The sequence below is a fragment of the Sorex fumeus genome, unplaced genomic scaffold, assembly GCF_029834395.1.
Source record: "Sorex fumeus unplaced genomic scaffold, SorFum_2.1 ptg000233l, whole genome shotgun sequence".
In the NCBI taxonomy this organism is placed as follows: domain Eukaryota; kingdom Metazoa; phylum Chordata; class Mammalia; order Eulipotyphla; family Soricidae; genus Sorex; species Sorex fumeus.
The window spans coordinates 1,929,882-1,955,352 of record NW_026606290.1 but is presented as its reverse complement, the minus strand read 5'-3'; the positions used below and the strand labels follow the sequence as shown (position 1 = coordinate 1,955,352).

The 25,471-nt window shown below is 59.9% G+C and overlaps 1 protein-coding gene across 1 annotated transcript in view; it reads left to right on the top strand.

Annotated features, from left to right (window-relative positions):
• Positions 1-25,327, top strand: part of ENG (endoglin) — a 35,494-nt gene extending 10,167 nt beyond the window's left edge. Inside the window, exons 2-15 of the mRNA XM_056108785.1 lie at positions 449-600; positions 8,585-8,728; positions 11,181-11,343; positions 11,897-12,062; positions 12,547-12,673; positions 13,105-13,279; positions 13,386-13,528; positions 19,684-19,821; positions 19,944-19,982; positions 22,398-22,514; positions 22,712-22,963; positions 23,975-24,029; positions 24,538-24,639; positions 24,721-25,327. Coding sequence (XP_055964760.1) covers positions 449-600; positions 8,585-8,728; positions 11,181-11,343; positions 11,897-12,062; positions 12,547-12,673; positions 13,105-13,279; positions 13,386-13,528; positions 19,684-19,821; positions 19,944-19,982; positions 22,398-22,514; positions 22,712-22,963; positions 23,975-24,029; positions 24,538-24,639; positions 24,721-24,845 — 1,898 coding nt within the window. The 3' untranslated portion in view covers positions 24,846-25,327. The remainder of the gene's footprint in view (positions 1-448; positions 601-8,584; positions 8,729-11,180; positions 11,344-11,896; positions 12,063-12,546; positions 12,674-13,104; positions 13,280-13,385; positions 13,529-19,683; positions 19,822-19,943; positions 19,983-22,397; positions 22,515-22,711; positions 22,964-23,974; positions 24,030-24,537; positions 24,640-24,720) is intronic.
• Positions 25,328-25,471: the final 144 nt, after the last annotated feature.

Sequence of the window (25,471 nt, the reverse complement as noted above, 5' to 3'; positions counted from 1 at the left end):
ACTGCTGGGAGTGCGTGATCCCTGAGCACTGTGCGGGGAGTAGCTCCCAAGTAGTGCTGAGTGTGATCCCAAAACAAACTAGACCAGAACAGAGCTGGACAGACTGAACAGCAGGCAGGATGCTAGCCCTGCAGGCAGCTGACCCAAGTTTGATCCCCAGTTTCCCACAGGGTTCCTCGAGCCCACCAGGGGTAACCCCTGAGTACAGCCAGGGGTGGCCACACACAGACACACTTGTGAGGGCTCAGGCGTGACTAAACCAGTGCCCCAGTTGGCCCTCTGGCCCTGCCTGGCTTCTCAGTATGAGCACAGGGTGCAGAGTGCCCGTGGCTGACTGCTGCCGGCCTGAGGGGCTACCCACTTTCACTGTCCGGGAGACTGGGGATGTCGCTGCCCCCCACCCCCCACCTGGTCTCACTACTCGTCTTTCCTCTGTGGCCCCACCCAGGTCTTGGCGAAACAGTCCATTGTGACCTTCATCCCGTGGACCCTGCGGAGAGCGAGGTGACGTATGTCACGAGCCAAGTGACCGAAGGCTGCGTGGCCCGGGTCTCCAATGCTTCTCTGGAAATGCACGTCTTCTTCCTGGACTTCTCAGCGGTGAGTCCTGAGGGGCAGGGCGCCTTCCTCGAGGGTCCCTGCAGGGGAGGACTGAGAGTGATGACATCGCAGGGACAGCTTGGGCCGAGCTTCCCGTGCAATGTGGAACCTGGGTCTGGGTTCAGCCAGTGAGCAAGAGGACGAGTGTCGGGTGGGCAATGGCTTAACACCCCCAGTGACGGGGAGCCCCTTGAGGTGGCTGTGACTTTGAGAAGTCGAGTGGCCCTGTCACACGTCTGTGCCTCGGTCAGATGGCTCCGGCCTGACCATGGCATCCTACTGCGACACTCCAGCTCCGCCATACCGTGAGGGGCGTTTCCTGTCTTCCATTGGGCAGTCTGTCACTACCCCCTTTCCCAGAGGGAGAAACTGAGGCAGGCCTGGAGAGGTGGCACCCTGCCAAGGCCGCAGTTCCCCCTGGACTCCGAGGGAACACCGGCCGGTCGTGGTCGCGATGTGGGGGATTCGGCTGAGGGTGAAGTCATGGCTGACCCACCATTTGCGCAGTGATAAGACGGTGCCCAGACCACCAGTATCGGGGGGCTTGCTCCCACCGCCCTGCCTGGCCCCATGACTGTAGGCCCCGATAATCTCCAAATGGCAGAATGGCAGATCGCCCAGCACAGGGCGTGTGGTTTCATGGTTTTGTCACTATTGTCATTAGTTCAAGTTTGGGGGTTGTGGGGACAGCAAGCCCCCGCCCCCGCCACACACACACACAGCTCGCTGTGCCTGCTCAGATCTTGGGCCCCCTTGGAGAATCTGGGCCCCCGGCACCATCCCTCGACGTTGGGCCAGGCAGAGAAAGGGGCGCCACCCCTTAGGCAAGGACCCATGAGCAGCAGGTGTGTGGAACAGGTGGGGCCCAGGTGCCCAGGGGGGCACCAGGGAGGGGTGCCCAGTTGCTCGGGGGGCATCAGGGCACCATGGGTGAGGCTGAAGGGCAGCCCCTGAGGGAAAGGGGGTCGGTAGGAAGCCCTGGGGAGTGCCCCGATGGGGTCCTGGAAGGTTGGTGTAGGCAGAACTGGGGTGCCCCTGGACCAGGGCTGGGGAGATAGGGACGTCCCCGGGGCTGCAGGACAGGGCAGGGACAGGGTGTTGTAGCTGGGGTCGTCCCCGTCTGCATCTCCTGCAGATCTCCCAGGGCTGCCCATCGGTGGGGATTGGGATTGTAGCCCCCACCTGTCCTTGGCTGGACCCTCATGCTGCATCTCCCATGTAGGAGGCCTCCTTACAGATGCATGTTTGGGGTCCCTCCAAGCCGTCTTAGGGGGCCCTAAGGGGTACTTGCAGTGATACTTGGCCTGGCAGGAGGACCCTGAAGATTCAGTGCTCAGGCCAGCAGTGCTGGGGCCACCAGGGTGACAGGGTCCGTCTCGGGACCCCTCCATGCACCCAGCCCCACCCAGCCCCGGGACACACGTTTTTTGGGTCCGGGGTCTTTCTGGAAAAAAAAAAAAAAACAGATTCTGGCCAGGGTGAGTATATTCCAGAGTCCGCTAAATAAAGAATGAATGCATGCACCTGTGAAAATGAATGCATGTTCGAATTCATGCACGCTCAGATGCGTGCATGAATAAATGCACGTTCCAGCGGCGCAAATGAAGATACTCACGACTGAATGATGCTTGGATGCATGCATGCACAAACGCATCCAATGCACAAATGCATGCACGCGTGAAGTGAGCCGAGCGGCCTGGAACCTGAACGTGGGTTTCTGTCGTGTGGACACCGGGCCTGGCCCCCACCCCTGAGCTGTGAGAAGGGAGTGTGGAGGAGGTGCTGGGAGCGAGCTTGGTGGGCTGGGGGGCTGTGACAGAGCTGTGTCAGGCTGCCTGGAGCAGCAGTGGGGACCTGGTGGCCTGTCAGCCTGTCACCCACCCTTCTTGGCAGCATGCACTCTGGTGCCCATTGGTGCCTCTGAGGTCAGGGCCTCCAGGGAAGCCAGGCAGAGGCCACACCCATTTTCTTTCTTTCTATTTTTTTTAAGTTCAATTTTTTTTGGGGGGGAGTCACACCCGGCAATGCACAGGGGGTACTCCTGGCTCATACACTCAGGCGTTACTCCTGGAGGTGCTCAGGGGACCCTATGGGATGCTGGGAATCGAACCCGGGTTGGGCCGCGTGCAAGGCAAACACCCCCCCCTGCAGTGCGATCACTCCAGCCCCCACAGACCCATTTTCCCATTTTCTGAGGGGCAGCGGAGGCTGCTGGGGGGGTGGGGGGTGCTTCACATGCGTGCGCATACCACGCACACGCAGACATGCACGCACATACATGGGCATCCGCACACATGCTCCCTCGCGCTTCCCCGTCAGACCCTTCGCTGGTCTTTCCTTGGGGGTGGGTGAAACCTGGCTCAGTGCTTGGGGCTTACTCGCATCAGTGCTCAGGAGGAGCTGGGGTCCTGGGGCCCCCCGCCCTTTGAGCCATCTCCCCGCCCCGCGCTCCTCTTCCTAAAGGCCGGCTCGTGCCCACCTGTGCCGGGTGCTGAGCTGGCTGGGACCAGGGTGCTGAGTAGCACCCTGGGGATGGGGGTGCCCGAGAGGGGGCGAGGGCTGCGGTCTGGAGGCGGGAGGCAGGAGGCAGGAGCTTGGAGCCGAGCAGGCCCGCAACCCCGACCCTCCTGTCCTCCCGCGCCCCCTCCGAGCCCGGTTTCCTGTGTAGGTGGCCGAGGTCTGGGGTTCGGGGCAGGCAGCGTGTGCGCACGCCGGGGAGGTTGGCGGACAGAGCGGGGGCCCCGCCGCCAGGGGCACGATCTCCGGGCCCCCGAGGGGCCAGGCCGGAGCCTGGATTCCGGGAGGGGGCCGGGGTCACATCCTGACCCGCAGACAGGAAACCGGCCTGGTGTCTCAGCGGTTCCCGGCTGTCCTCCTGACCAGAACAGAGCCGGTAGCCGCTGATTCACCCCTTTTCTGGGCAGCCTTGGGGAACCGAGATGCCCCGCCCTGCAGCAGCACCCCCCTCCGAGTCCTGACTCATCCGGAGATCAGACGAAGGGGCAGGTGAGACTGCTCAAGGCAAGGGGGGGGGGTCAGAGGGACCCCGGGGCTCCCCCAGAGCATCCTGGGAACTGCCCTTCCCCCCAATTAGAGATGTCTCTCCGCTCCAGCTGGGGGGCCCTGCTTACGTGAAGGACTGTGCCCCCAACCCTGCTTCTCCGTGCCGGCACTGCTCTGGGTGGCCCAGCACGGATGCAGGAAGGCCGCCTGCCCGGGCTCCGTCTCATCCTCCCAAGGGACACAGCATGACTGGGGGCTCGCACTGAGGGTCTCCTCCCGGGAGGCCTCAACTCTGGGGCTGGGGCAGGCAGAGCCTGGGCACCTGGGCTGGGACGAGGGGCCAAGGGGCTCCCGTCTGTGTGCCTGTCCCAGGCTGCATGTGGGGGCCAGCCTGGGGGTCCGAGGGCCAGGTCGGAACAGCCTGTGTGCTCTGATGGCCCCCCTGCCCCCCCCCAGGGCTTAGCAAGTCCAAGTAAATACAGGTGGCAGGGGGGTGGGTGATGGCTGGATGATGAGTGGGAGGAAGGATGAATGATGGAGAGAAGGAAGATGGAGATGTGGATGGGTGGGCAGGTGGAAGGAAGGAAGGCCCAGTGGACACGAACTTGTAAGCCTTTGCTCCTTGGCCATCCTCTGGCCGATTGCGGCCTTAGACTGCACCTGTACCGATGCCTGGAGGGCAGAGTTGTGCCTTATTTTTTTCTTTTTGGGTCACACCCAGCAATGCACAGGGCTTACTCCAGGCTCTGCGTTCAGGAATTACTCCTGGAGGTGCTTGGGGGACCCCATGGGATGCCGGGGATTAAACTCAGGTTGGCAAGGCAAACGCCCTCTCCAGCCTGAGTTGTGTCTTCTTTCCCTCCCTGTTGGATGACCCCCAGCTGTTGCCTGGCACTGTCCCCTCAAATGAGTCCACCCTCAGCAGCTTCTAGGTCACGACCCTCAGATGCTTGACACTCAGGTCAGCAGGGGGCGGGCCGGAGTTCAGGGGTCACACAACACCTGAACATCCGAATCTCCTCAGGACTGAGGCCAGAGCGGGGGCACCCAGAGAAGCCTGGCGCAGTTCCAGCAACCCCCTGCCCGACTCACCCAGCATCTCCCACCCCCTGCCCACGGTGTCCCTCTGGAGGAGTGGACACGGAGAGCCTCAGAAGGAATGAGGGGACAAAGGATATCGTCCCCCCAACCCTGGGGGGGGACACAGCATCCCAATAGGGGGCACAGCATCCCAATCCTCAATTCCTTAGACACCACAGTGGGGTCCTGGCCCGCTTGCTTTATAGGGGGCCTCACCATATCCTCACAGGTCTGGGAAATCAGCGGTTTGGTGGTAGAACCCATTTTCCGGATCGGAAAACTGAGGCCCCAAGTGGGGAAAACACTGCCTGGGGTCGGGACTAATGAATGACAGGGCCAGCATTTAATACTAATATTAGGTCAGCCTGGCCGGGACCCTCACCCCCACCCCGCGCCGGCCATCCTGCCTGCAGGTACCACCCACGTCAGCTGGAGTGGACAGGCTTGGCGGGGGCACGGCCGGCCCAGGAGGGTGGGGGTACAGCAGCCCCAGGGCTCCACTCCTAGAAGAATTGCTGGAAGCGACTTTCTATAAGTGGCCACTGCTGCTCAGGGCTCCTCAGCAAAACCCCCTTCCCGCCACCTCGCTGGGCCAACAATGGCATCTGTGGGGACACAGGACAGAAATAGCAACTCGGTGTCCCGCCCACCGGCCCGCGACGGGGTCCGGGGGTTCCCGGCTGCCTGGCTGCCTCTGGGCTCCCAGAATTGCCAGGATGCCTCGGGCAGAGGGAGGTCAGGGCTGGGGGGTTTCTCTGCTCAGCCGCAGGCAGTGACCCCTACTCAGTCCCCCTGGCTGCGGGGAACCCGGCGGGGCTGACCAGTGGCTAGTGGGCTCGGTTCCGGTTCTGGTTCTCGGGTCTCTTTCTCCCTGTCCCCTGCCCTGGTCATGGCCAGACTTGACCTCCACGACTCCCCCCACTCAGATGGGTGACAGGACCTCTCTCTCCCAGTGGCTGTCACATGCGGCCCCCTGGCCCCGGGGGGTGGGGTTCGCAGAGGGGCAGAGTTGGCCAGAGACCCCAGACGTCTCTCACTCCTAGCCCCCCACCGCCTCCCGCCATGTGTAAGGCCCCCAGGTTCCTCCCCCTAGGACCGGGCGGCAAGGGGCTGGGGGCAGGCTGGGAGCACCGCAGGGTCGGGAGGAGGAGCACAGCACAGCGGGGAGGGTGCCCGCCTTGCACAGGGCCGACCCGGGTTCAATTCCCAGCATCAGGTCCCCTGACCCTGCCAGGAGTGATCCCTGAGCGCACAGCTAGAAAGAAGCCGAGTGTAGTTCAGAAAAAAAAAGGGGAAAAAAAAAAAGAAAACTTGAATCAAGGGGCCCAAGAGATGACTCAGAGCTGGAGGTCATGCTGTACCCCCCCCCCCGTTAAATAATCAAAAATGGAAATGCATCCAAACATACACACAAAGCAGATCACTTCCCTATAAACTGGCATTCAGCAAATATTCAGAAACAAACTTCGGTAAGTGCATAAAACTTTAAAAACGGGCAAGAGGGGGCGGGGACTGTGGAAAATGAACTCAGCAACGCTTTGCTCGTTTTTTGTTCGTTTTAAGGAGCAGAGAGTCCCAAACAAAGGAGGCCGCATGGTGTCATTATTGAGACCGGAAATATTTCCGCGCAGATTTTTCCAGCAGCCGCAGCCCAGAGGGCTTCGTGACAGCCGCTGGGGAAAGGGCCAGGAGATAGTTAAGAGCGAAATCCCAAACCTTTCCACCCGTGTTCTCATCCTGAAATATCCTGAGATATCCGTCTCCTTCTCTGATAACCCTCCGCGGTGAGCGGGCCCCGGGCCCTCTACAGAGCCTGCCCAGCCTCTGGAACCCATGGCTGGGTTTCCAGTGTGTGACACCCCTCCCCCCCGCCCCGTCCCTGTCCCCTGCTCCCCTGGCCCAATAGCAGGAGATCTGCCTCCTGCAGCGGGGTGGGGGTGGGCGGACGCAGGGTCCAGGGTCCTGGGAAGAACCAGCAACAACAGAAACTGCATCTGGAGGGCCGGAGCCATAGTACGGCGGGGAGGGCATTTGTCCTGTGGCCAACCTGGGTCTGACCCCCTGTGTTCTGTACGGTCCCCAAGCCTCCTCACCAGGAGTATGTTCCCAAGTGCAGAGTGGGTGTAACCCAAACCCCCCCCCCCCAGAAAAATATTATATCTGGCTAGTAGGAGGGCTGGAGCGATAGCACAGTGGTAGGGCGTTTGCCTTGCACGTAGCCGGCCCAGCTGAGCCAGGTTCGATTCCTCCATCCCTCTCAGAGAGCCCGGCAAGCTACCAGAGTCAGGAGTAAGCCCCGAGCACTACCAGGCAAGAGTATCTCGCCCGCATGGCAAAGCCTGGCAAGCTCCCCGTGACGTATTCGATATGCCAAACACAGAAACAACAAGTCTCACAATGGAGACATTACTGGGCCCGCTTGAGCAAATCGATGAACAACAGGGGGACAGTGACAGTAACAGTAGAGTGGAGGCTGCTCTGGGGCACAGCCTGGTTCCAGATTCCGGGCACCGTGGGGAAAGGACACCCCCACACCCCCCCCAGCACACCCCCACTCCGGACCTCAGGAATTGATCAGCTGCGTATTCCCCGGAAGATGGAGTCAGGCCTAGAATCCAGGGAGCACCGTTCCCCCTAAGTGAAAACAGCAGCAGCTATTTCTCAGGGCAGATGCGCCTGTGATGCCCTCGGCACAGTCCGGGGCCACAGTGTCCCCAGCAGGAGCTGTTACTGTCCCTTTTTTCCTGAGAGCAATATAAATGCAAACCCAAACGCCCTGCCAGGAGGGATCCCTGAGCACCACTGTGTGTAAGCCAAAGACAGTGGTAGGGCGTTTGCCTTGTGTGCAGCCAGCCGGGCCGAGCTGGGTTCGATTGCTCCGCCCCTCTCGGAGAGCCCGGCAAGCTACCGAGAGTATCTCGCCCGCACGGCAGAGCCTGGCAAGCTCCCCGTGACATATTCAATATGCCAGTAACAACAGGTCTCAGAATGGAGACGTTACTGGGCCCGCTCGAGCAAATCGAACAAACGGGAGGGCAGTGACAGTGATATCAGCTCTTTCAGAAGCTGTGAATAGGCTCTCGCAGAGGGCTGGAGAGAGAGTGCAATGGTTAAGGCACTTGTCTTGCATGTGGTCAGCTCAAGTTTAATCCCGGCGCCCCATAGGGTCCCCTGAGCACTGCCAGGAGCGGTCCCTGAGCACAGAGTCAGGAGTAAGCCCTGAGCACTGCCAGGTGTGGCTCACCTCCCACATATAAGTAGATATGTGCACTTATGAACATTCTTAGACAATATCGAAACTGTGTTATTAGGGACTGGAGCAATAGCACAGCGGGTAGGGCATTTGCCTTGCATCCGGCCGATCCAGGTTCGATTCCCAGCATCCCACATGGTCCCCCGAGCACGGCCAGGAGTCATTCCTGAGTGCAGAACCAGGAGTAACCCCTGAGCACCGCTGGGTGTGACCCAAAAAGAAAAAAAAAACTGTGTTATTAGATCCACAAAAAGAGACATTTCGGGGCAATAGGAATACCGGAAGTGGGCGGGCAGCAGCCCAAAGCTGGGGTCTGAGAAGGGCGCAGGGCACGTCTCACCGTCCAGACGCTGTTAGACTGGGACATGACAGGGGCTCAGGATATACCTGGATCTGCTGCTGGAGAGAGGCGCCTGGCATGTTTGGGGGGCCTCCTTGGTGGGGTGGAGGGCTCCACCTGCCCGCCGGGGTGGTGCCCCAGGGCCAGGCTTTCGGGGGGGGTCCAACCTTGAACTCTCTCCCTGACAGCTCCTAACTTTTCCCCCCTCGTAGGATCTGCTAGGGACCGACCCTTCGTTCCTTCAGCAGGTCAGGCTGTCCAGACAGCCACGTGACTGTCTGTTTGTCCCTCTCTTGTCCCCCCCGCAGGAGGTGTCTAAGCTGGAGTTGACTGTCCAGTCATCAGAACTAGAAGGCCCCGGGTCCCCAGAAGTGCACCTGGTGCTCAGCGTGACCAAGTCCGTCTTCCTGCATCTGCACAGCCCCCCCGGGATCCCGCTCCACCTGTTTGCGGTGCGTGTGGCTCAGGCCCCCGCGGCCTCTGTCTGTGGTTCCCAAGGGCCCTGCCGGAGAGTCCCCAGGCACGGAGGACCCCAGGGCAGCAGGCTCTCAGGTAGAGTCTGCACCAGGGCTGGAGGGGTGGGATAGCAGGTAGGACGCATGCCCCGTGCACAGCCAACCTGGGTTCGATCCCTCGCACCACCTCTGATCCCCCTGGGTGATCCCTGACACAGACAGAGATGGGGTCAGGGCCTGACAGCCCTCCCTGCTCCTCACCCCTAGCCTCAGTCTTCCCATCCGCGCAGTGGGAGCAGGGGGCCCAAGGATGTTCCAGTCACCTTGCCGCAGTGATAAGACTCTTCCCTTTGGAAATCTTTTCACATGAGGGAAGGAGCCAGGGGTCACCCCACAGCGCCAGCAGGCCTTTAGGGCAGGGGTGAGACAGACATCTGGGTCTCCATGCTGAGCAGAATTTGTGAGGTCAGCTGCAGTGAATAAATCTTTTTATTTTTTTTTCCTTTTTGGGTCACATCCGGCGATGCACCGCGGTTACTCCTGGCTCTGCACTCAGGAGTTACTCCTGGTGGTGCTCAGGGGACCATATGGGATGCTGGGAATCAAACCTGGGTTGGCTGCGTACAAGGCAAACACCCTACCCGCTGTGCTCTCTCTCCAGCCTCAAACAAACCATTTTTTAAAAAACTCCTCTTTGAAGTGCGCTCCATCAGAGAGCAGAGGTCAGTGGCGGAGCCCCAGAGTGGGACCTCAGGTAGATGGAGCGGGGGACGCACCCCCAGAAGGGAACAGCTGTTGTTACCGCCTGAGAAAACAGAGGCTGGAGGGGTTGGAGCAATAGTACAACAAGGAGGGTGTTTGCCTTGCATGCGGCCGACCCGGGTTCAATCCTCACCATCTCATTTGGTCCCCTGAATTGGCCAGGAGTCAGCCTTGAGCATCACTGGGTGTGGCCAACAGAAAGAAAAGGGAAAAAAAAAAAAGCAGAAGCCGAAAGGGAGAACTGAGCCAGCCACAGCCGGAAGGGTGCAGGGGAGAGCTGGTGGCCTTTGGGGGGTGGGGGTGGGGTGGCAGGGGGGAAGCGGGGCGGGAGGGGGCCCAACACCCAGACCCCTGTGGCTGGAACACAGGGAGGAGGTGGGGGAGGAGTCCAAACTGGAGCAACAGACAGGCAGAGGACAGATAGACAGATGGATGGGTGTGTCCCGCAGGCAACCCTGAGGGAGAGAAACAACCAAGAGGCGCTCGGAGGCTGAGGTGGACCAGCCCACAGGGCTTCCCCGGCCTGGCAGGGGGAGTACTCACCCCCCCACCCAGTCCCAGCCGGGCCCCTTCCGGGAAGGAAGGTGGAAGGTCACGGGCCTCCTGCCCACCTTCCTCTCTGGGCTAAGAAAACCCAGACTGGGGGCAGGAGTGACGGGAGCCATTGTCAGCACCGAGTTAGAGGCTGGGGAACCTCCACAGAGCACACAGCCTGTCTGGGGGCGTGGCCCCACACCAGACTTGGCACACGCACCTGGCCCCGTCACTAGGTGCTTGTGTTGGGGCCCTGCTATGGGGTCTGTTATGGGGGTCTCCTGTTATGGGGGCCACTGTATAGATGCTGCTGCTGAAGGGTCAGCTGGGTTCCCTGCCCCCCGCAATCACCCTCCCCTCTGGACCTCAGACCCAGCCCTTCCATCATGGGGTCAGGGGTCTGCACCCCACTGTTAAGGTTCAGCCCCAGGCTAGGCGCACAGTCACTACTGCCCCTGGTGGAAAGTCCTGCAGCCCTCAGTGCAGTTGCTCCTGGCCTTGGGGAGGGAACTCAGAGCACCTGTCTCTGACCACCTCCACCAGGAAGTCCTCCCTGATTGCTTCCCACAGCCTGCCCTGAGCCATGGGCATTGGAGGGGGCTGGGGGCTGGAGCTGTTCCCATCCCAGGCCCACCTGTTCTGCTCATTTGTGTCTTGCTAAATAAAATATTCCCCATCTTCTGCTGTTTCCATAACCTGAGGCCTAGCTAGTTTCTGGGTGTTGAGCTTCTCCCAGGCTGAGGCTCACCTCTGTCTGCCGTCCATCCCTCATCCATCCACAAGCCACTTATCATCCATCATCCACCCATCATCTATCCGTCCATCCATCCATTTATTTCCTCTTTCTGCCCTTCCCAGGGCCACAGCTGCCTCAAGCCAGACCTGAGGATGAGGCTGATGCAGGTGTCCCGGAAGGGTTCAGCAGGGCTCATGTCCTTGCTCACAGACCAGCAAAGACAACCCGTCAGCCATGAGATGTTACTAGTTGTGGGGGACTGAGCAAGATGCCCCTGGGCACGGCGAGGGGCAGGCCTGACTCTGGGGATGGGGGTGGGGGGTCCAAATTGCCCAGAATCTACAGAGCCAGCGCTCAGCTGGGCATGAGCATCTGGGGCCCAGGAACTGCGCCTTGAACCTCCACATGCCTCCCCAGGACCCCCTGGTCATCTTGCCAGACCCCTCAGGAATCAGCCGCACACTGCTGCCATCCTTCTCCACCCTGAAGGAGCTGGTCACCTGGGCTGCTGCGAAGGGCCCTGTGGCCTCGGCGGCCCAGCTGAACAATCCTCAGAGAATCCTCCTGCGGCTGGACCAAGGTCAGTGCCCTGTGCCTCCTTTCAGCTCAGGGCTGCACTCGGGAGTGGCCTGTGAGCCCATTCCCCAGATGTGGCCACTGAGGCTCCATGAGGGGCAGAGACTGCCCCCCCAGGCCGCACTGTACTGGCTCCTTGACCGCGGTCCAGCCTGAGCCACACAAACTCGCCTTGGCTAGGCCTTGGACGTCAGAGGCGGACCTTCTCTGTGACTTGCTATGCAGCTGCAAGGGGCCAGTGCTGGGCACAGCGGGGTCTGTGGCAGAGCCAGACCCGAGCTCCTGGAGCTGTCACTGGGGGGAGGTGACAAACCAGTGATGACCCCGGTCATCCCAGGCCTGGGCAGAGTGGGCTGAACCATCGGTGCCAGGGCCCACTGACAGATGAGACAGGCGAGGCCCGGGCCCCGCAGGCCGAAAGGGAGAGTCCAGCTCCCCTCCACCCCGGCCCCGCACTCGGGGGCTCCATCCCGCAGCCCCTGTTTGGGTTGTGGGCGAGAGGGGGCCTCGGTGTGAGGCTACTCAGCAGGACACTGAGGCGTGCTGGTCCCCCGCAGCCCCGGGATCACCGCCGCCCTGTAATCCGGAGCCCCACGTGGACATGGGCCGCACGCTCGAGTGGCAGCCTCGCTCCGGGGTTCCCGTGCAGAGCTGCCGGTTGGAAGGGGTGGCCGGCCACAAGGAGGCGCACATCCTGAGGGTCCTGCCCGCGCTGGAGGCCAGGTGAGGCAGCCCGGCCCCGCCCCGCCCCGCCCCAGCCGCCTCGGCCCCGCCCCATCTGCGCAGGCCCCGCCCCAGCCGCCTCGGCCCCGCCCCATCTGCGCAGGCCCCGCCCCAGCCGCCTCGGCCCCGCCCCATCTGCACAGGCCCCGCCCCAGCCGTCTCCGCCCCGCCCCAGCCATTTTTGCCCCGCCCCAGCAGTCTCCGCCCCACCCCAGCCGCCTCGGCCCCACCCCATCTGCACAGGCCCCGCCCCAGCCGTCTCCGCCCCGCCCCAGCAGTCTCCGCCCCTCACATCTGCACAGGCCACGCCCGTCTACATCGGCCCCGCCCATCCACACAGGTCCCGCCCACCTACCTAGCCCCGCCCCGTGGGTTCAAGCCCCGCTCCGTTCCCACGCCCATCCCCACCTCCCGACCCCACCCCAACTCCCGCCCTGCCTTGATGCGGGCCCTGGGACCCCACCAGCCCGCTCCTGCCCCTCAGGCCCCAGACAGTGACCGTGAAGGTGGAACTGAGCTGCCCTTCGGGGGACCCCGATGCCGTGCTCATCCTTCAGGGCCCGCCCTACGTGTCCTGGCTCATCGACTCCAACCACAACATGCAAATATGGGTGAGTCTGGCCCCGAGGTCCGGGGATCCCACGCTCGCTTTCCCCCAGCCCCCTCTTCCCAAGGAGAAACCCCGGATTTCTGGCACTACCACCTCTGCCCGGAGCCTTCCCCAGGGACAGATCTTTGCCCTTTCCTTCCGCACTGTCCAGTAGGGCAGACAACCTCCAGGGAAGCACCTCCTCCAGGAAGCCTGCCAGGATCCCTTAGAGAGGTCCCTAACCCAACCCACCCCGCAGGGTCAGAGGAGACTCCTGGAGAACGGAACCCTTATGTTTGTCAGAGAGGAGCCAGTGCTTTCTGGAAAGGGTGTCCCAGGCAGGGAAAACAGAAAGCGAGGAGAGAGCAGGACAGGGAGGGGAGGCGCTTGGCTCACCCACCCGTGACGGCGTGTGCGACCCCCCCTCCCCGGTGCTGCCCTCCCCCGCTGCAGACCACTGGCAAATACTCCATCAAGATCTTCCCCGACAAGACCATCCCTGGCTTCGTGCTCCCGGACACGACCCAGGGCCTGCTTAGGGAGGCCCAGAAGCTCAACGCCAGCACCGTTGCCACCTTCGCTGAGCTGCCTCTGGCCAGTGAGGTGTCTCTCCTTGCCCGCAGCTGCGGTGAGTGCCCGCTGTCCTCGCCTAGTGGGGGGTCCCCGCCTGTCCCCAGGGGCCTGTGGACATAACTCGCTTCCCAAGTGCTCAGACTGCCCCCCCACCCCCATAGGCGGCGGGCTGCAGACCACCCTTGCTCCGGTTCAGACCACCCCCTCCAGGGAGATGTGTGACCAGACGTTGCTGCTGTCACTGGTCCAGCCCACGTGTGCTGAGGACACCATGACCCTCGTGCTCAAGAAGGAGCTCACGGAGGTGAGTGCCCCAGCTCCGGCACGGTGGGGGCTTGGCCAGCTCTAGACGCTGGGGCCCCCAGCCCAGGCAGGGGCCACATCTCCACAGGCCTCAGCGTCCCCTCTCTGGGAACGAGGCTCAGGGGCCTGGATACGGCTCAGTGGGTGGGGCGTGTGCTTGGCCTGCCGGAGCCCCAGGACCCATCCCCGACACAGCACAGTGACCCTGAACACTGCCAGGTGTGGCCCCCCAAGCATCCTCCCCCAAAATGGGGTTAATAATGGCCCTTGCACTGAGGTGGGAATGAAGTGGGTCCGTCTGCTCCCTGGGGCCATTGTGGCATCTGGTGAGAATTTTAACTGATGTTCCCCAGGTCAGGGACAGAAGCAACTTCCCACAGACACAGGAGCTCTGCCGCTGAGCTCCAGTCTCCTGGGAAGCTTGGGGAGGGGCAGTATTATACTGAATGGGGGCTGATCTGGGCCATCACGCACATGTGATAGAAGATAATAGATTTTAGTAGAAACAAAGACTGGGGGTCGAGAGAGCACTACAGGGAGAGCACTTGCCTCACAGCCAGTCGGTCCAGGTTCCATCTCCAGCATCCCATACATCCCATATGGTCCCCCAAGAACCACCAGGAGTGTAGAGCCAGGAGTAAGCTCTGAACACAGCCAGGGTAACCCAAGACCTGAAATAAAAAAAACAGAGACCTGGGCCGGAGAGATGGTACAGGGGTTAAGGCTCTTTCCTTGCATGCTGTTGACCCTGGTTGGGTTCCCAGCACCATGTATGGTCCCTGCTGGGTATAGCCCAACTGCATCCCACTGACCAGTTTAATTAAAAAGTGACTTGGGGAGGGGGGGCTGGAGCAATAGCACAGCGGGTAGGGCATTTGCCTTGCACGCGGCCGACCCGGGTTCGATTCCCAGCATCCCAAATGGTCCCCCGAGCAACGTCAGGAGTGATTCCTGAGTGCATGAACCAGGAGTAACTCCTGTGCATCGCTGGGTTTGACCCAAAAAAGAAAAAAAAATTTTAAAAAAAGTGACTGGGGATGTAAAGATAGTATAGCAGGGAGGGAGCTTGCTTTGCACACGGCCAACCCAGGTTCGATCCCCGGCATCCCATGTGGTCTCCTGAGCACTGCCAGGAGTGATTTCTGAGTGTGGAGCCAGGAGTAACCCCTGAGCATTGCTGGGTGTTGCCCCAAAACAAAACAAAAAAGTGACTATTTTTTTTAATGTGGAAAAATTGAAAACAAACAAAAAAATCAGTTTTTCCACCAAAGGGCAGTTGCTACCAAAATTTTGATATTTCTTTTTGAAATTCCCTCTGTATGTATCTTAGGTAATCTAATATTATCAAATATAGCTGTCTGCCCCTCCTCTATAATCATTGAACATTTAAAAAGTTGACAGATATTTGATATCATTAGGAGTAAACATTGTATATTGGTAATAGATGATATTGCTCATATCAATATTATTGATATTCTGCCATATCTTGTTAGGCAGGCATATAGGTTGTTTTTAATTCTGTAATGTTACTACTACATGGAAAATGCCACTGTGCGTGAACTTTTCCTTTGTCTAGGATTATTGTCATGGAGTAGATTTCCACTTAGTACTATATTTCCATTGAGACTGCTGGGTCCCCATGGGTGAACATTCTGGAAGTTCTGTTTTGTGTTGCCAACCCACTCCACTTTCCAAATGATGAGTCTGATTTTCACTGTAAATTTAGAAGATAAATCTCTCTCTCTTTTTTCTCTCTCTCTCTCTCCCTTCTCTCTCTCTCTCTCACACACACACACACACACACACACATTATCTTTATTCTGTCTTTGTTGGGACCACACCTAGCAGTGCTCAGGACTTACTTCTGACTTTAAGCTCAGAGATTGCTCCTGGCAGTGCTCAGGGGACTATATGGGGTGCTGGGGATTGGCCTTTGGGTGGGCAGTGTGTGAGGGTGGTGCCCTGCCTGCTGTACTGTCTCTCCAACTTATGACTATCATTCTCACTGAATATAGATTCTTTGTTAGGATTCTTGTCATTTGGGCAGTAGTATTTGTTTGGGGGTCACACCAGGGCTTATGAGGCAAGCGCCGTATCCACTGAACTCTCTGACCGGCTGGAGCGATAGCACAGCGGGTAAGGCGTTTGCCTTGCACACAGCCAACATGGCCGACCCGAGTTCGATTCCTCCGCCCCTCTCGGAGAGCCCGGCAAGCTACCGAGAGTATCTCGCCCGCACGGCAGAGCCTGGCAAGCTCCCCGTGACGTATTCGATATGCCAGACACAGTAACAACAAAGTCTCCAATGGAGACGTTACTGGGCCCACTCGAGCATATATATATATATGTATATATGTGTGTATATATATATATATATTTGTTTTTTGTTTTTTCTGGGGGACCATGAGGTGCCAACGCTCTGAGCCACCCTCCACCCCTGTACCCAGCTAGTGTACTTTTAAATCTATTGCATGTTCCAACATGAGGCCAGTCAGCTGCCCATCTGGGTTCTTTATTTCTTCTGGCCTTTCTAAGACACTCTCTCCAGATCCCTGACAAAGGGCCCATATTCTCAAGGAGTTGTTTTGGTTTTATTAAAACATACTTTTTTTTTTCTTTTTGGGTTACACCCGGTGATGCACTGGCTTTGCGCTCAGGAATTACTCCTGGCGGTGCTCAGGGGAACCCGGGTTGGCCGTGTGCAAGGCAAATGCCCTACCGGCTGTGCTATTGCTCCAGCCCCTTAAAACATACTTTTTGAGGGGAGACCACACCCAGTGGTGGTCAGGGCTGAGTCCTGGCTTTGCACTTGGAGATCACTCCTGGAGGGCCTTGGGGGACCATATGGGGCTCAGAGGATCGAACCCGGATTGGCCGCTTGCAAGGCCAGTGCCCTGCCTGCTGTCCCATCTTCCCAGCCCCCTCCCAGGGAGTTTTAGAATGATACTGAACTCTGTGGTTAGCTTTATATGGAAATTTGGGGGGTGTGAGGGGGGACCTCTAGTGAGCTCCTCCGGCTGCTGCCCCCTCCAAACCCACCCCTTTTTCTGCCTGAGGGCGGAGGAGGTGATGCAGAGACCCGAGCCATGGGCATTACTCCCCTCTGAGCGCAGTGCAGGGGCGAGGCGGGGCTGCCTCCAGACCCGCAGGGCCAAGCGTTGTCTGTGCCAGCCAGTTCCCTGGAGCCAGAGCTTGGACACTGGACTGCAGTCACTGTTATGCTTCCCCGAGCCCGAATGGGGGTGGGGGTGGCAGTTGATGTGGGGGTGACCTGGCCTTGGGGGTTCCCACATACTTGGCTGTGCTCCTTGCCGGGGCCCCACACTCAGCCGCTGTCTCCCTGCTGCGTATGAGAGCACAACAACGGGGCGAGCATCCTTTGCTGAGTGCCCGGGTCAGGGCCATGTGCCCTGGCCATGCCACTTGCACAGCTTTTACTTGTGGGCATCACCGGAGGTTGCAGCCCTTTCTGTGACACTTCCACACCAACGGGTGCCTGGGGTTGGCGGACGGCAGGGCTGCACGGCTGTGTTGGTGAATGGGAGGTCCCGGGGATCTGGACTTGTGACCTGACGCTTCTGGGGCTGGTGGTCTGCGCTCCTGCCCTTCTTCCAGGCCCCAAAGTGGGAGAGGGACCGAGCTCATGTGTGTGTGGACCACCTGGGTTCAACCCATGGTAGTGCAACCAGGGCAGCCCTGAGCACAGAGCCGGGAGTATCTCCTCCTGAGCACTCTCCGGTGAGGACCCCAACAGAACAGAATAAGAAGGGAGCACCAGCATCAACGTCTGAGCAGGTTCACGCCCCCTGCGGAGCTCACCAGCCTCCCCACAGGTGACAGTCTGTGTAGCGCTTTGAGTTCAGGACCTGGTGGCATAGGGGTCACCCAGTGCCATTTCTGTGGGCAGGACTGAGGCCAGCAGTAGCGGTCAGGGACGGGCTACTGGAGCGGAGACTGGGAGGCTGACCGGACTCGAGGGGCCCTTCTGGTGGCCACTATAAGCCCCCGAGGGTCTTTGATCCCGAGTGGGAATGAGGAATTCCACGATTTGATTCTTCTGAGGAGGAAGAGAGCAAATGATGGCCCTCCTTGTGTGTTTGTGTAAATAAAGTTTTATTGGCATGCAGGCCCCGGCCCTCAATTTGCACATCCGCATGATGTCTTGGTTGCTTTCCTAATTGTTGGAGACCACGTGGTCTGCAGAGCCCACCAACGATTACTGTCAGGTTCTTTGTGTTGTGTGTAGGGTGGGCAGTGAGAGGGGCCAAGGGGTTGGCGCATATCGAGGGCCTCAGGGATCACTCCTGGAAGGGCTCTGGGGACCATCTATGGTGCTGGGAATAGACTGTGCAGTGTGACCCCCAAAACAGAAGAGAAAAAGCTGTTTGACAAGCCCAGCTCTAGAGTCCATTTTGGAATCGATTGGCTGGGAGGTGTGTGTGCCCTTAGGAACATGGCAAATTTGTGCATTAGAATCCACCTGCATCTAGTTTAAGTTTTACCTATTTTGGGATTGGGGGGGGGGGGAGAGCCATACCGGGCTGGAGCGATAGCACAGCGGTAGGGTGTTCGCCTTACAAGCGGCCAACATGGCCGACCCGAGTTCGATTCCTCCGCCCCTCTCGGAGAGCCCGGCAAGCTACCGAGAGTATCTCACCTGCACGGCAGAGCCTGGCAAGCTCCCTGTGACGTATTCGATATGCCAGACACAGTAACAACAAAGTCTCCAATGGAGACGTTACTGGGCCCGCTCGAGCAAATCGATGAACAACGGGATGTCAGTGACAGTGACAGTGGGGGCCATACCCACTGGTGCTCAGTTCTTACTTCTGGCCCCTTGCTCAGGGATCACTCCTGGTAGGCTCCGGGGACCTATGGCTCGCTGGGGACCAAATCTAGGTGGTCTGGGGGCTGGAGCGATAGCACAGCTGGTAGGGTGTTTGCCTTGCACGCAGCCAACCTGGGTTCAATTCCCAGCATCCCATATGGTTCCTCAAGCATCGCCAGGAGTAATTCCTGAGTGCAGAGCCAGGAGTAACCCCTGAGCATCAGGTGTGACCCAAAAAGAAAAAAACAACAAACAAAACAGGTAGGCCACATACAAGGCAAATGCTCTACCAGCTGTACTAATCATCCCAGCCCCCACCTGCGTTTATTTTAATGGTTTTTTTTTCCTCTCCCTTTGGATTTTGGGCCATACCCAGCCATGCTCACTGACTGGCTCTGCACTGGGGAATTACTCCTGGTAGTGCTTGGGGGACCATATGGGATGCCAGAGATTAAACTTGGGTTGGCCGGGTACAAGGCAAGTGTCCTCCCCACTGTCTCCCTCTATTTTAATAACATTAAAAGAAAGACACAAAGTAGCTAAGCCGTGGCCATGCTCACATCTTCCTGCCTTGCACAGGGTAAGGTTTTTTAGGGAGCTCTATCTGCTGGTCTCAGGGCTACGCCTGCTTTGGTGCTTAGGGGTCACTCCTAGTGGTACACAGGAGACCGCGTGGTGCTGGCATGAACACAGGGCGGGTGTTCCATCCCCTGAGCCATCCCTCCAGCACAAGGGTTGTTTGGTTTTGTGTCTACATCGAGTAGTGCTCAGGGCTTACTCCTGCACTCAGGAATCACTCCTGGCAGGGCTCAGGGATCGAACCCAAGTCTGCTGAGGCCAAGTCAAGCACCTTATCCACTGTACTAGCTCTTGGGCCCCAAGATTTTTTTTTTTTTTGCTTCTTAGGTCACACCCAGCGACGCTCAGGGGTTACTCCTGGCTCATGCACTCAGGAATTAACTCCTGGTTGTGTGGGGGGGTCCATATGGGATGCTGGGAATCGAACCCGGGTCAGCCTCATGCAAGGCAAATGCCCTACCCGCTGTGCTATCTCTCCAGCCCCCAAGATTTTCATTCTTAAATGACGTGATTGAGCAAAACTGGAGAGGAGAGGGCGTAGGGCGCTTGCCTTGCACCGAACTGAGTTCTGTCCCCAAAAACCCCACATGGTTCCCTGAGCACTGCCAGGAGTCATTCCTTAGTGCATCAGCAATGCCGGGTATGCCTCCCCGCTAGAAACTAAGAGTGGAGCAGGAGGCATGGGGGGCCTGGGGTGGGTTTGACAGGCCCCGGCACTGGTCCCTGATGCCCCCCTCCCCCCACCTTAGAAGCTGGGCTGTGCCATCACCGGGATGAGTTTCAGGGATGCCGGCTGCCAGGCCGAGGACAGAGGTGACCACTTCATCCTGCACAGCACCTACTCTGACTGCGGCATGGAAGTGACGGAAAACGTGGCCAGAAACGAGGTGAGGGCCGGGGCCCAAGGCGGGCAGGTGCTCCCCATGTAGGGACCCCTGGGGGGGAGCAGCGAGGGCCTCTGGGATGGGGTCAGAACGAGCCCTGACCGCTCTCCACTCTCTCCCTGCAGGTGGTCATCAGTCTCTTGGCAAGCTCATCGCCGCAGCGGGTGAGCTGGCTGTCACCGTGCTCAGCATCCTTTCCAGGGGGCTTGGGGGCCCCTTCTGAGCCCTGGAGGGAGTAGGTCTCCGGAGACTCACGCCCCGGTCCTGACCCTGGAACCAGTGTGCCTCAGTTTCCCCCCATCCAGTGGGAGCAGCACCATTTAGGGCTCCGTTCTCTGCCTCTTTAAGTCAGCAGGATGCTTGACCTTAGGCAAATCACTTAAGTCTTCTGGACCCCCCAGGTCCTTTCTGTGCCGGGGACGTGGCCCTAAGGAAGGACACCCTCTTTCTCACTGCCTGGGGCTTTCTGAGCTGAGCTCAGGGCTGTGCAGTCGAGTGAGAGGCCTCCCTGCCCGCCTTCCCTCCTTCCTGGTTTTTGGGCGACACCTGGTGGTGCTCGGGGCCACTCCCGCGGTGCACGCAGAGGTGCTCGAGCAGGGCTCAGGGAACCGCATGCAGTACCAGGCATCAGAGCAAGGTGAGCTGGGGCTGGTCCGCAGCACAGCGAAGAGGACGTTTGCCTTGCACATGGCAGACCTGAGTTCGATCCCCGGAATCCCAGACGGTCCCCAGAGCACCGCCAGGAGTAATTCCTGAGCTCAGAGGCTCTGAGCATTGCCTGACGTGACGCACAAAAGGAAAACCCAAAGCAGGTTCTGCCACGTGCCAGAGAAATGCCTTCACCCCTGTTCCCTCTCTGGTCCCCACTACTGTCTCTCTAGTCCCAGAGTAAGCTCTTGGTATGCTTTCTTTTTCTTTTTGGGTTGGGACCACACCCGGTGATGCTCAGGGCTTACTCCGGGCTCTGCACTCAGGAATTACTCCTGGTGGCGCTTGGGGGACCCTATGGGATGCCGGGGATCGAACCCAGGTTGGCTGCGTGAAAGACTAATGCCCTAGCCAGTGTACTATGGCTCTGGCCCCTATTTTTTATTTTCTTCTTTTTCTATTTTTATTTTTTCGTACTGATTTATTTCCTGGTTTGGGGGCCACATCTGCAATGAGGGGGGGATACTTCTAGCTTCGTGCTTGGAGGTCACTGCTAGGGAGCTCACTGACACTGCAGGTGGGACCCCCTCCTGCATGTGAAACAGGGGCTCCGCCCCCTGAGCATCTCCCCAGCCCCAAATTCATAGTTCCTCATTGCGGTTGTGGTTTTGGTTTTGGGCTGGTGCCTGGTGTTTCCCAGGCTGACTCCTGGCTCCGCACTCAGGAACCACTCCTGGTGGAGCTCAGGGGACCCGAGGGGGTGCTGGGGATCGAACCCGGGTCAGCTCTGCACAAGGCAAGCTTCTGACCTGCTGCACTTAGCTCTCCAGCACCCAAATTCATTGTTCCTTTTTTTTTAAATGTGAGGCGCATTCTCTGCTGTCCCGTCACTACCTCGGATGCGGATGTTCTCCATCCACTGTTCTAAGTAAAATTGTTTCACTTGCAAAAACTTGAATGTTAGGGGGCCATAGTGCTAGCACAGCGGGGAGGGCGTTTGTCTTGCACGCGGCCGACCCGGGTTCGATTCCCAGCATCCCGTATGGTCCCCCGAGCACCGCCAAGAGTAATTCCTGAGTGCAGAGCCAGGAGGAACCCCTGTGCATCGCCGGGTGTGACCCAAAAAGCAAAAAAAAAAAAATCTTTAATGTTAAAAGGGGAGGTCAGTTAAGGCTAGAGTGATTGTACAGTGGGGAGAGCTCTTGCCTTGCATGTAGCTAACCTGGGTTCGCTCCTCAGCATCCCTTCTGGTTCCCTGAACTCTGCCAGGGGTAATTCCTGAGTGCAGAGCCAGGAGTAAGCCCTGTGCATCGCCGGGTGTGACCCAAAATGCAAAAAAAAAAGGGGGGGTCTGAGGCTGAGGCAATAGCATAGCGAGTAGGGCGTTTGCCTTGCATGCGGAATTGAACCCGGGTTCAATTCCCAGCATCCCATAGGGTCCCCTGAGCACCGCCAAGGATAATTCCTGAGTGCAGGGCCAGGAGGAACCCCTGAGTATCTCCAGGTATGACCCAAAAAGCAAAACAAAACAAAACAAAAAAAAACAAAAAAACAGGGGAGAAGAGGCTGGGGGCTGAGTACACAGCATCAAGGGTGGGTGCACAAGGGGGGTCGTGGTGTGATGCCCAGCACCACCTGATGCCCTGAGCACTACCCAAGTGACCCCCAAGCACTGCTGGGTGTGGCCCCAAGACATTTTTTTAAAGGGTGAGGATGAAGCGGTCAAGGGCCTGGCGCTGCCCAGTTTGACCCCCTGAGGGTCTCCCCCAACCACAGGGTCTCCCATCACCCTGAGCACAGAGCTAGGAGCAGCCCCTGCACCCCACCAACAGGTGAGGGTGAGGTTCAGGTTCCAAACGCTCCAGACCGTGACTCTGTCACCCCTGCATCCCCGGGTGCCTCGACTCACCCAGTCCCCCCCTCTCCTGCAGAAAACAGTGCACTGTGTCAACTTGGGAAGCCTCTCCTTCCAGCTGGGCCTCTACCTCAGCCCCCACTTCCTCCAGGCCTCCAACACCATCGAGCTGGGCCAGCAGGGTTTCGTACAGGTACCCCCCTCACGGGCCCCCTGCCCCCGCTTTGGTACAGACACGAGCCGGGAGAGAGCCAGCAGGGGGTGGGGGTGGCCCCCCCATGCCCCCCCAGGCTGGCGCACCATCCTCCCATCTCCCTCAGGATCCCTGAGAGCGGGCTGCAGGGGTGCAGGGCTGCCGGTGACCGCGCCCTCCTCCCCTCACCCCGGCAGGTCAGCATGTCTCCGTCCATCCCCGAGCTCACCCCGCAGCTCGACAGCTGCCAGCTGGACTTGGGGTCTGAGGGAGACAAGGTGGACCTCATCCAGAACCAGGCTGCCAAGGGCAGCTGCGTCAACCTGCTGTCCCCCAGCCCTGAGGGCGACAAGCGCTTCAGCTTCCTCCTCCGCGGATACATGGTGCACACGCCCACGGTGGGCACCCTCACCTGCTCCATCACCCTCCGCCCCAGGACTTGGACCGTGGTGAGTGGGGCCTGGGCTGTGGGTCGGGGGTTCCGGGACAGGATGAGACCGGACAGGAGGACGGGGGCAGCTCACCAGGGCCGAGCCAGTCAGATACGTGGCTTTGGGCTCCCGGGGGCATTCGTGCTGCCACCACCCTGGTGGATGCTTATCTCGGACTTGTAGCTGCAAACCTGCCTCTCGTCCCGCCCAGTCAGCCTCTATCTGTCCTTCCTCCATCCATGCATGTCTCCATTCACCAACCATCCCACCCAGTCATCCAAACCCCCATCCACCCATCCACCCATCTGCCCATCCTTCTATCCATCCACCAACCATCCCAGCCAGCCAGCCAGCCACCCATCTATCCGTCCACCACCCACCCGCTAACCATCCCACCCCATCTCCATCCATACCCACGTCCCCCAGGCCTCTGTTCCTCCATCCCCATCATCCACCGTCCGTCATCTCTCCTGCCCAGCCATCCATCCTGCTACCAGCCTTCCATCCATAACTGTCCCATCCATCACCCTTCTGCTCATCCGTTCACTGACCATCTGTTTGTCCACCCGCAGACCCACCTGCCCATCACCCAGCCACTCCATCTCTCTGCCCAATCTCAGCCAGCACCTGGGCGGGGGGCTGGTTGAGGCAGAGCCCACAATTCTATGACCATCAGCACTTACCGGCCATGCCACGTCACTCTCCAGTGGCTCTCCCTGCCCTGGACACTCATGGCCACTCCCGTGGAAGAGTCTCTGGAATTACAACCCCCTGGGGCCCACCTGGCTCCAACCTGCATGACCCCCCAAGTGGAGGGCCGCAGCTAGAAGTTGGGGCCTCCCAGTCCCTCTTGGGGAACGTTCCAACAAAGGTCCCAGTTATCCTCCGAGTCTCCTAGTACCTCCCCCAAGCCTCCTTCTGGGATGCAGAGCCAGGGCCTTGGAGCCGGGTGGGCCTGTGGCAGACTGGGGAATGTGCTGGAAGCTTTCCCCTGAAGGCCTTGCCCCTCACCACTCTCGCCCTCTCCAGGACGTGCTAAGGACTGCCTCCATCCGTCTGAACATCGTCGGGCCGGGCCTGCCTGGTGAGTGCAAGCGGAGCTTGGTCCCCTCGCTGGACCCAGCCCCAGGGTGGGCTGCTAGGACAGACGTAGGGGTGGGCATGGGGGGGAGGAAGGACCCTTGGAGTGGTGCCTGCCTCACCTGCATAAGGCGCTGTCTGCAGAGGGGGGCCTTTCAGCCTCAGACGGAAGAGCCCTGACACCCCAGCGTTATGTGGGGCAGGGCGGGCCTATGAGGTGAGTCAGGGCTGTGCAGAGGCCGAGGAGGAGTGAGAGGCCAGAGGAGGCCCCAGGTGCCTCGGCAGCGCCCATCCACTCCGGCCGGGCCCAGCTCCTGCCACCCACTGTCCCATCCCCAGGGGACAGGGGACAACAGTCATGCTGGGCTTCAGGGGGGGTCCATGCAAGTTGGGGTCCGGCCAAGCTGGGGCAGGCACCGGTCCTCTGCCCTGGCCCACATAGCAGGGTGGGGGTCTGAGCGGGGTGGGCACAGCCACGTGCTGACCAGGCCACGCACCCCTTGCTGGCACAGGCAAGACCCTCGTCCTGCCCGCCGTGCTGGGCATCACCTTCGGCGCCTTCCTCATCGGGGCCCTGCTCACCGCCGCGCTCTGGTACATCTACTCGCACACGCGTGAGTATCCCGGGCCCCCGCCGCCGCCAGGGGGGAGTGGGGAGCCCTGGCCGGGGCCCTGACCTCCACCCCTGCCCCCAGGTGCCCCCGGCAAGCGGGAGCCCGTGGTGGCGGTGGCTGCCCCGGCCTCGTCGGAGAGCGGCAGCACCAACCCCAGCATCGGGAGTACCCAGAGCACCCCCTGCTCCACCAGCAGCATGGCCTAGCGCCCACCCGGACACCGGGCCCCGGGACGGACCCTGCCCTCCCTCCCCGCCTGTCAGTCAGCGGCGGCACCGGCTCGGAACATCACGGGGGCCCGTTACCCCGCCCCGGCGAATCTGCAGACCCAGCGTGCCAGGGCTAAGGCTGCCGGGGCCACGGAGAGAGACAGCACTGCCCTCCAGGACCAAGTCTCTGCCATTCGAACCCAGACCCAGCCCTGAGATCGGGCCGGGCGGGAGGGGAGAACAGACTACCCAGGGCCCCCGGGGCCCAGCACTGCCCCCGGGCAGCAGGAGAGCATCACGCAGGGCAGCAGGAGCTGGTGTCCGAGGTGTCATCGTTGTCGGCCCTGGCTGGGCCCGGCAGGAAGCACAGGCCTGAGGGCAGAGGGGCGGGGCTCCTTCCTGCGAACACCACCCGGAGCCCCTCGCCCCCTAGCCTGGGTCCACCCCCATATACTCTCCACCAATAAATCAGACTCTGAAACCCACGCCGGGTGGATGGGCACGGGCCTGAGCACCAGCACTAGGGCTGGGTGACAGCTCTCGGTTCGGATCCTGGTCCCCTGGTCCCCCCCCCCCCCCACCCCCCCTAGCAGGCTGCTTGGGGATCAAGGCGGGCAGGGGCT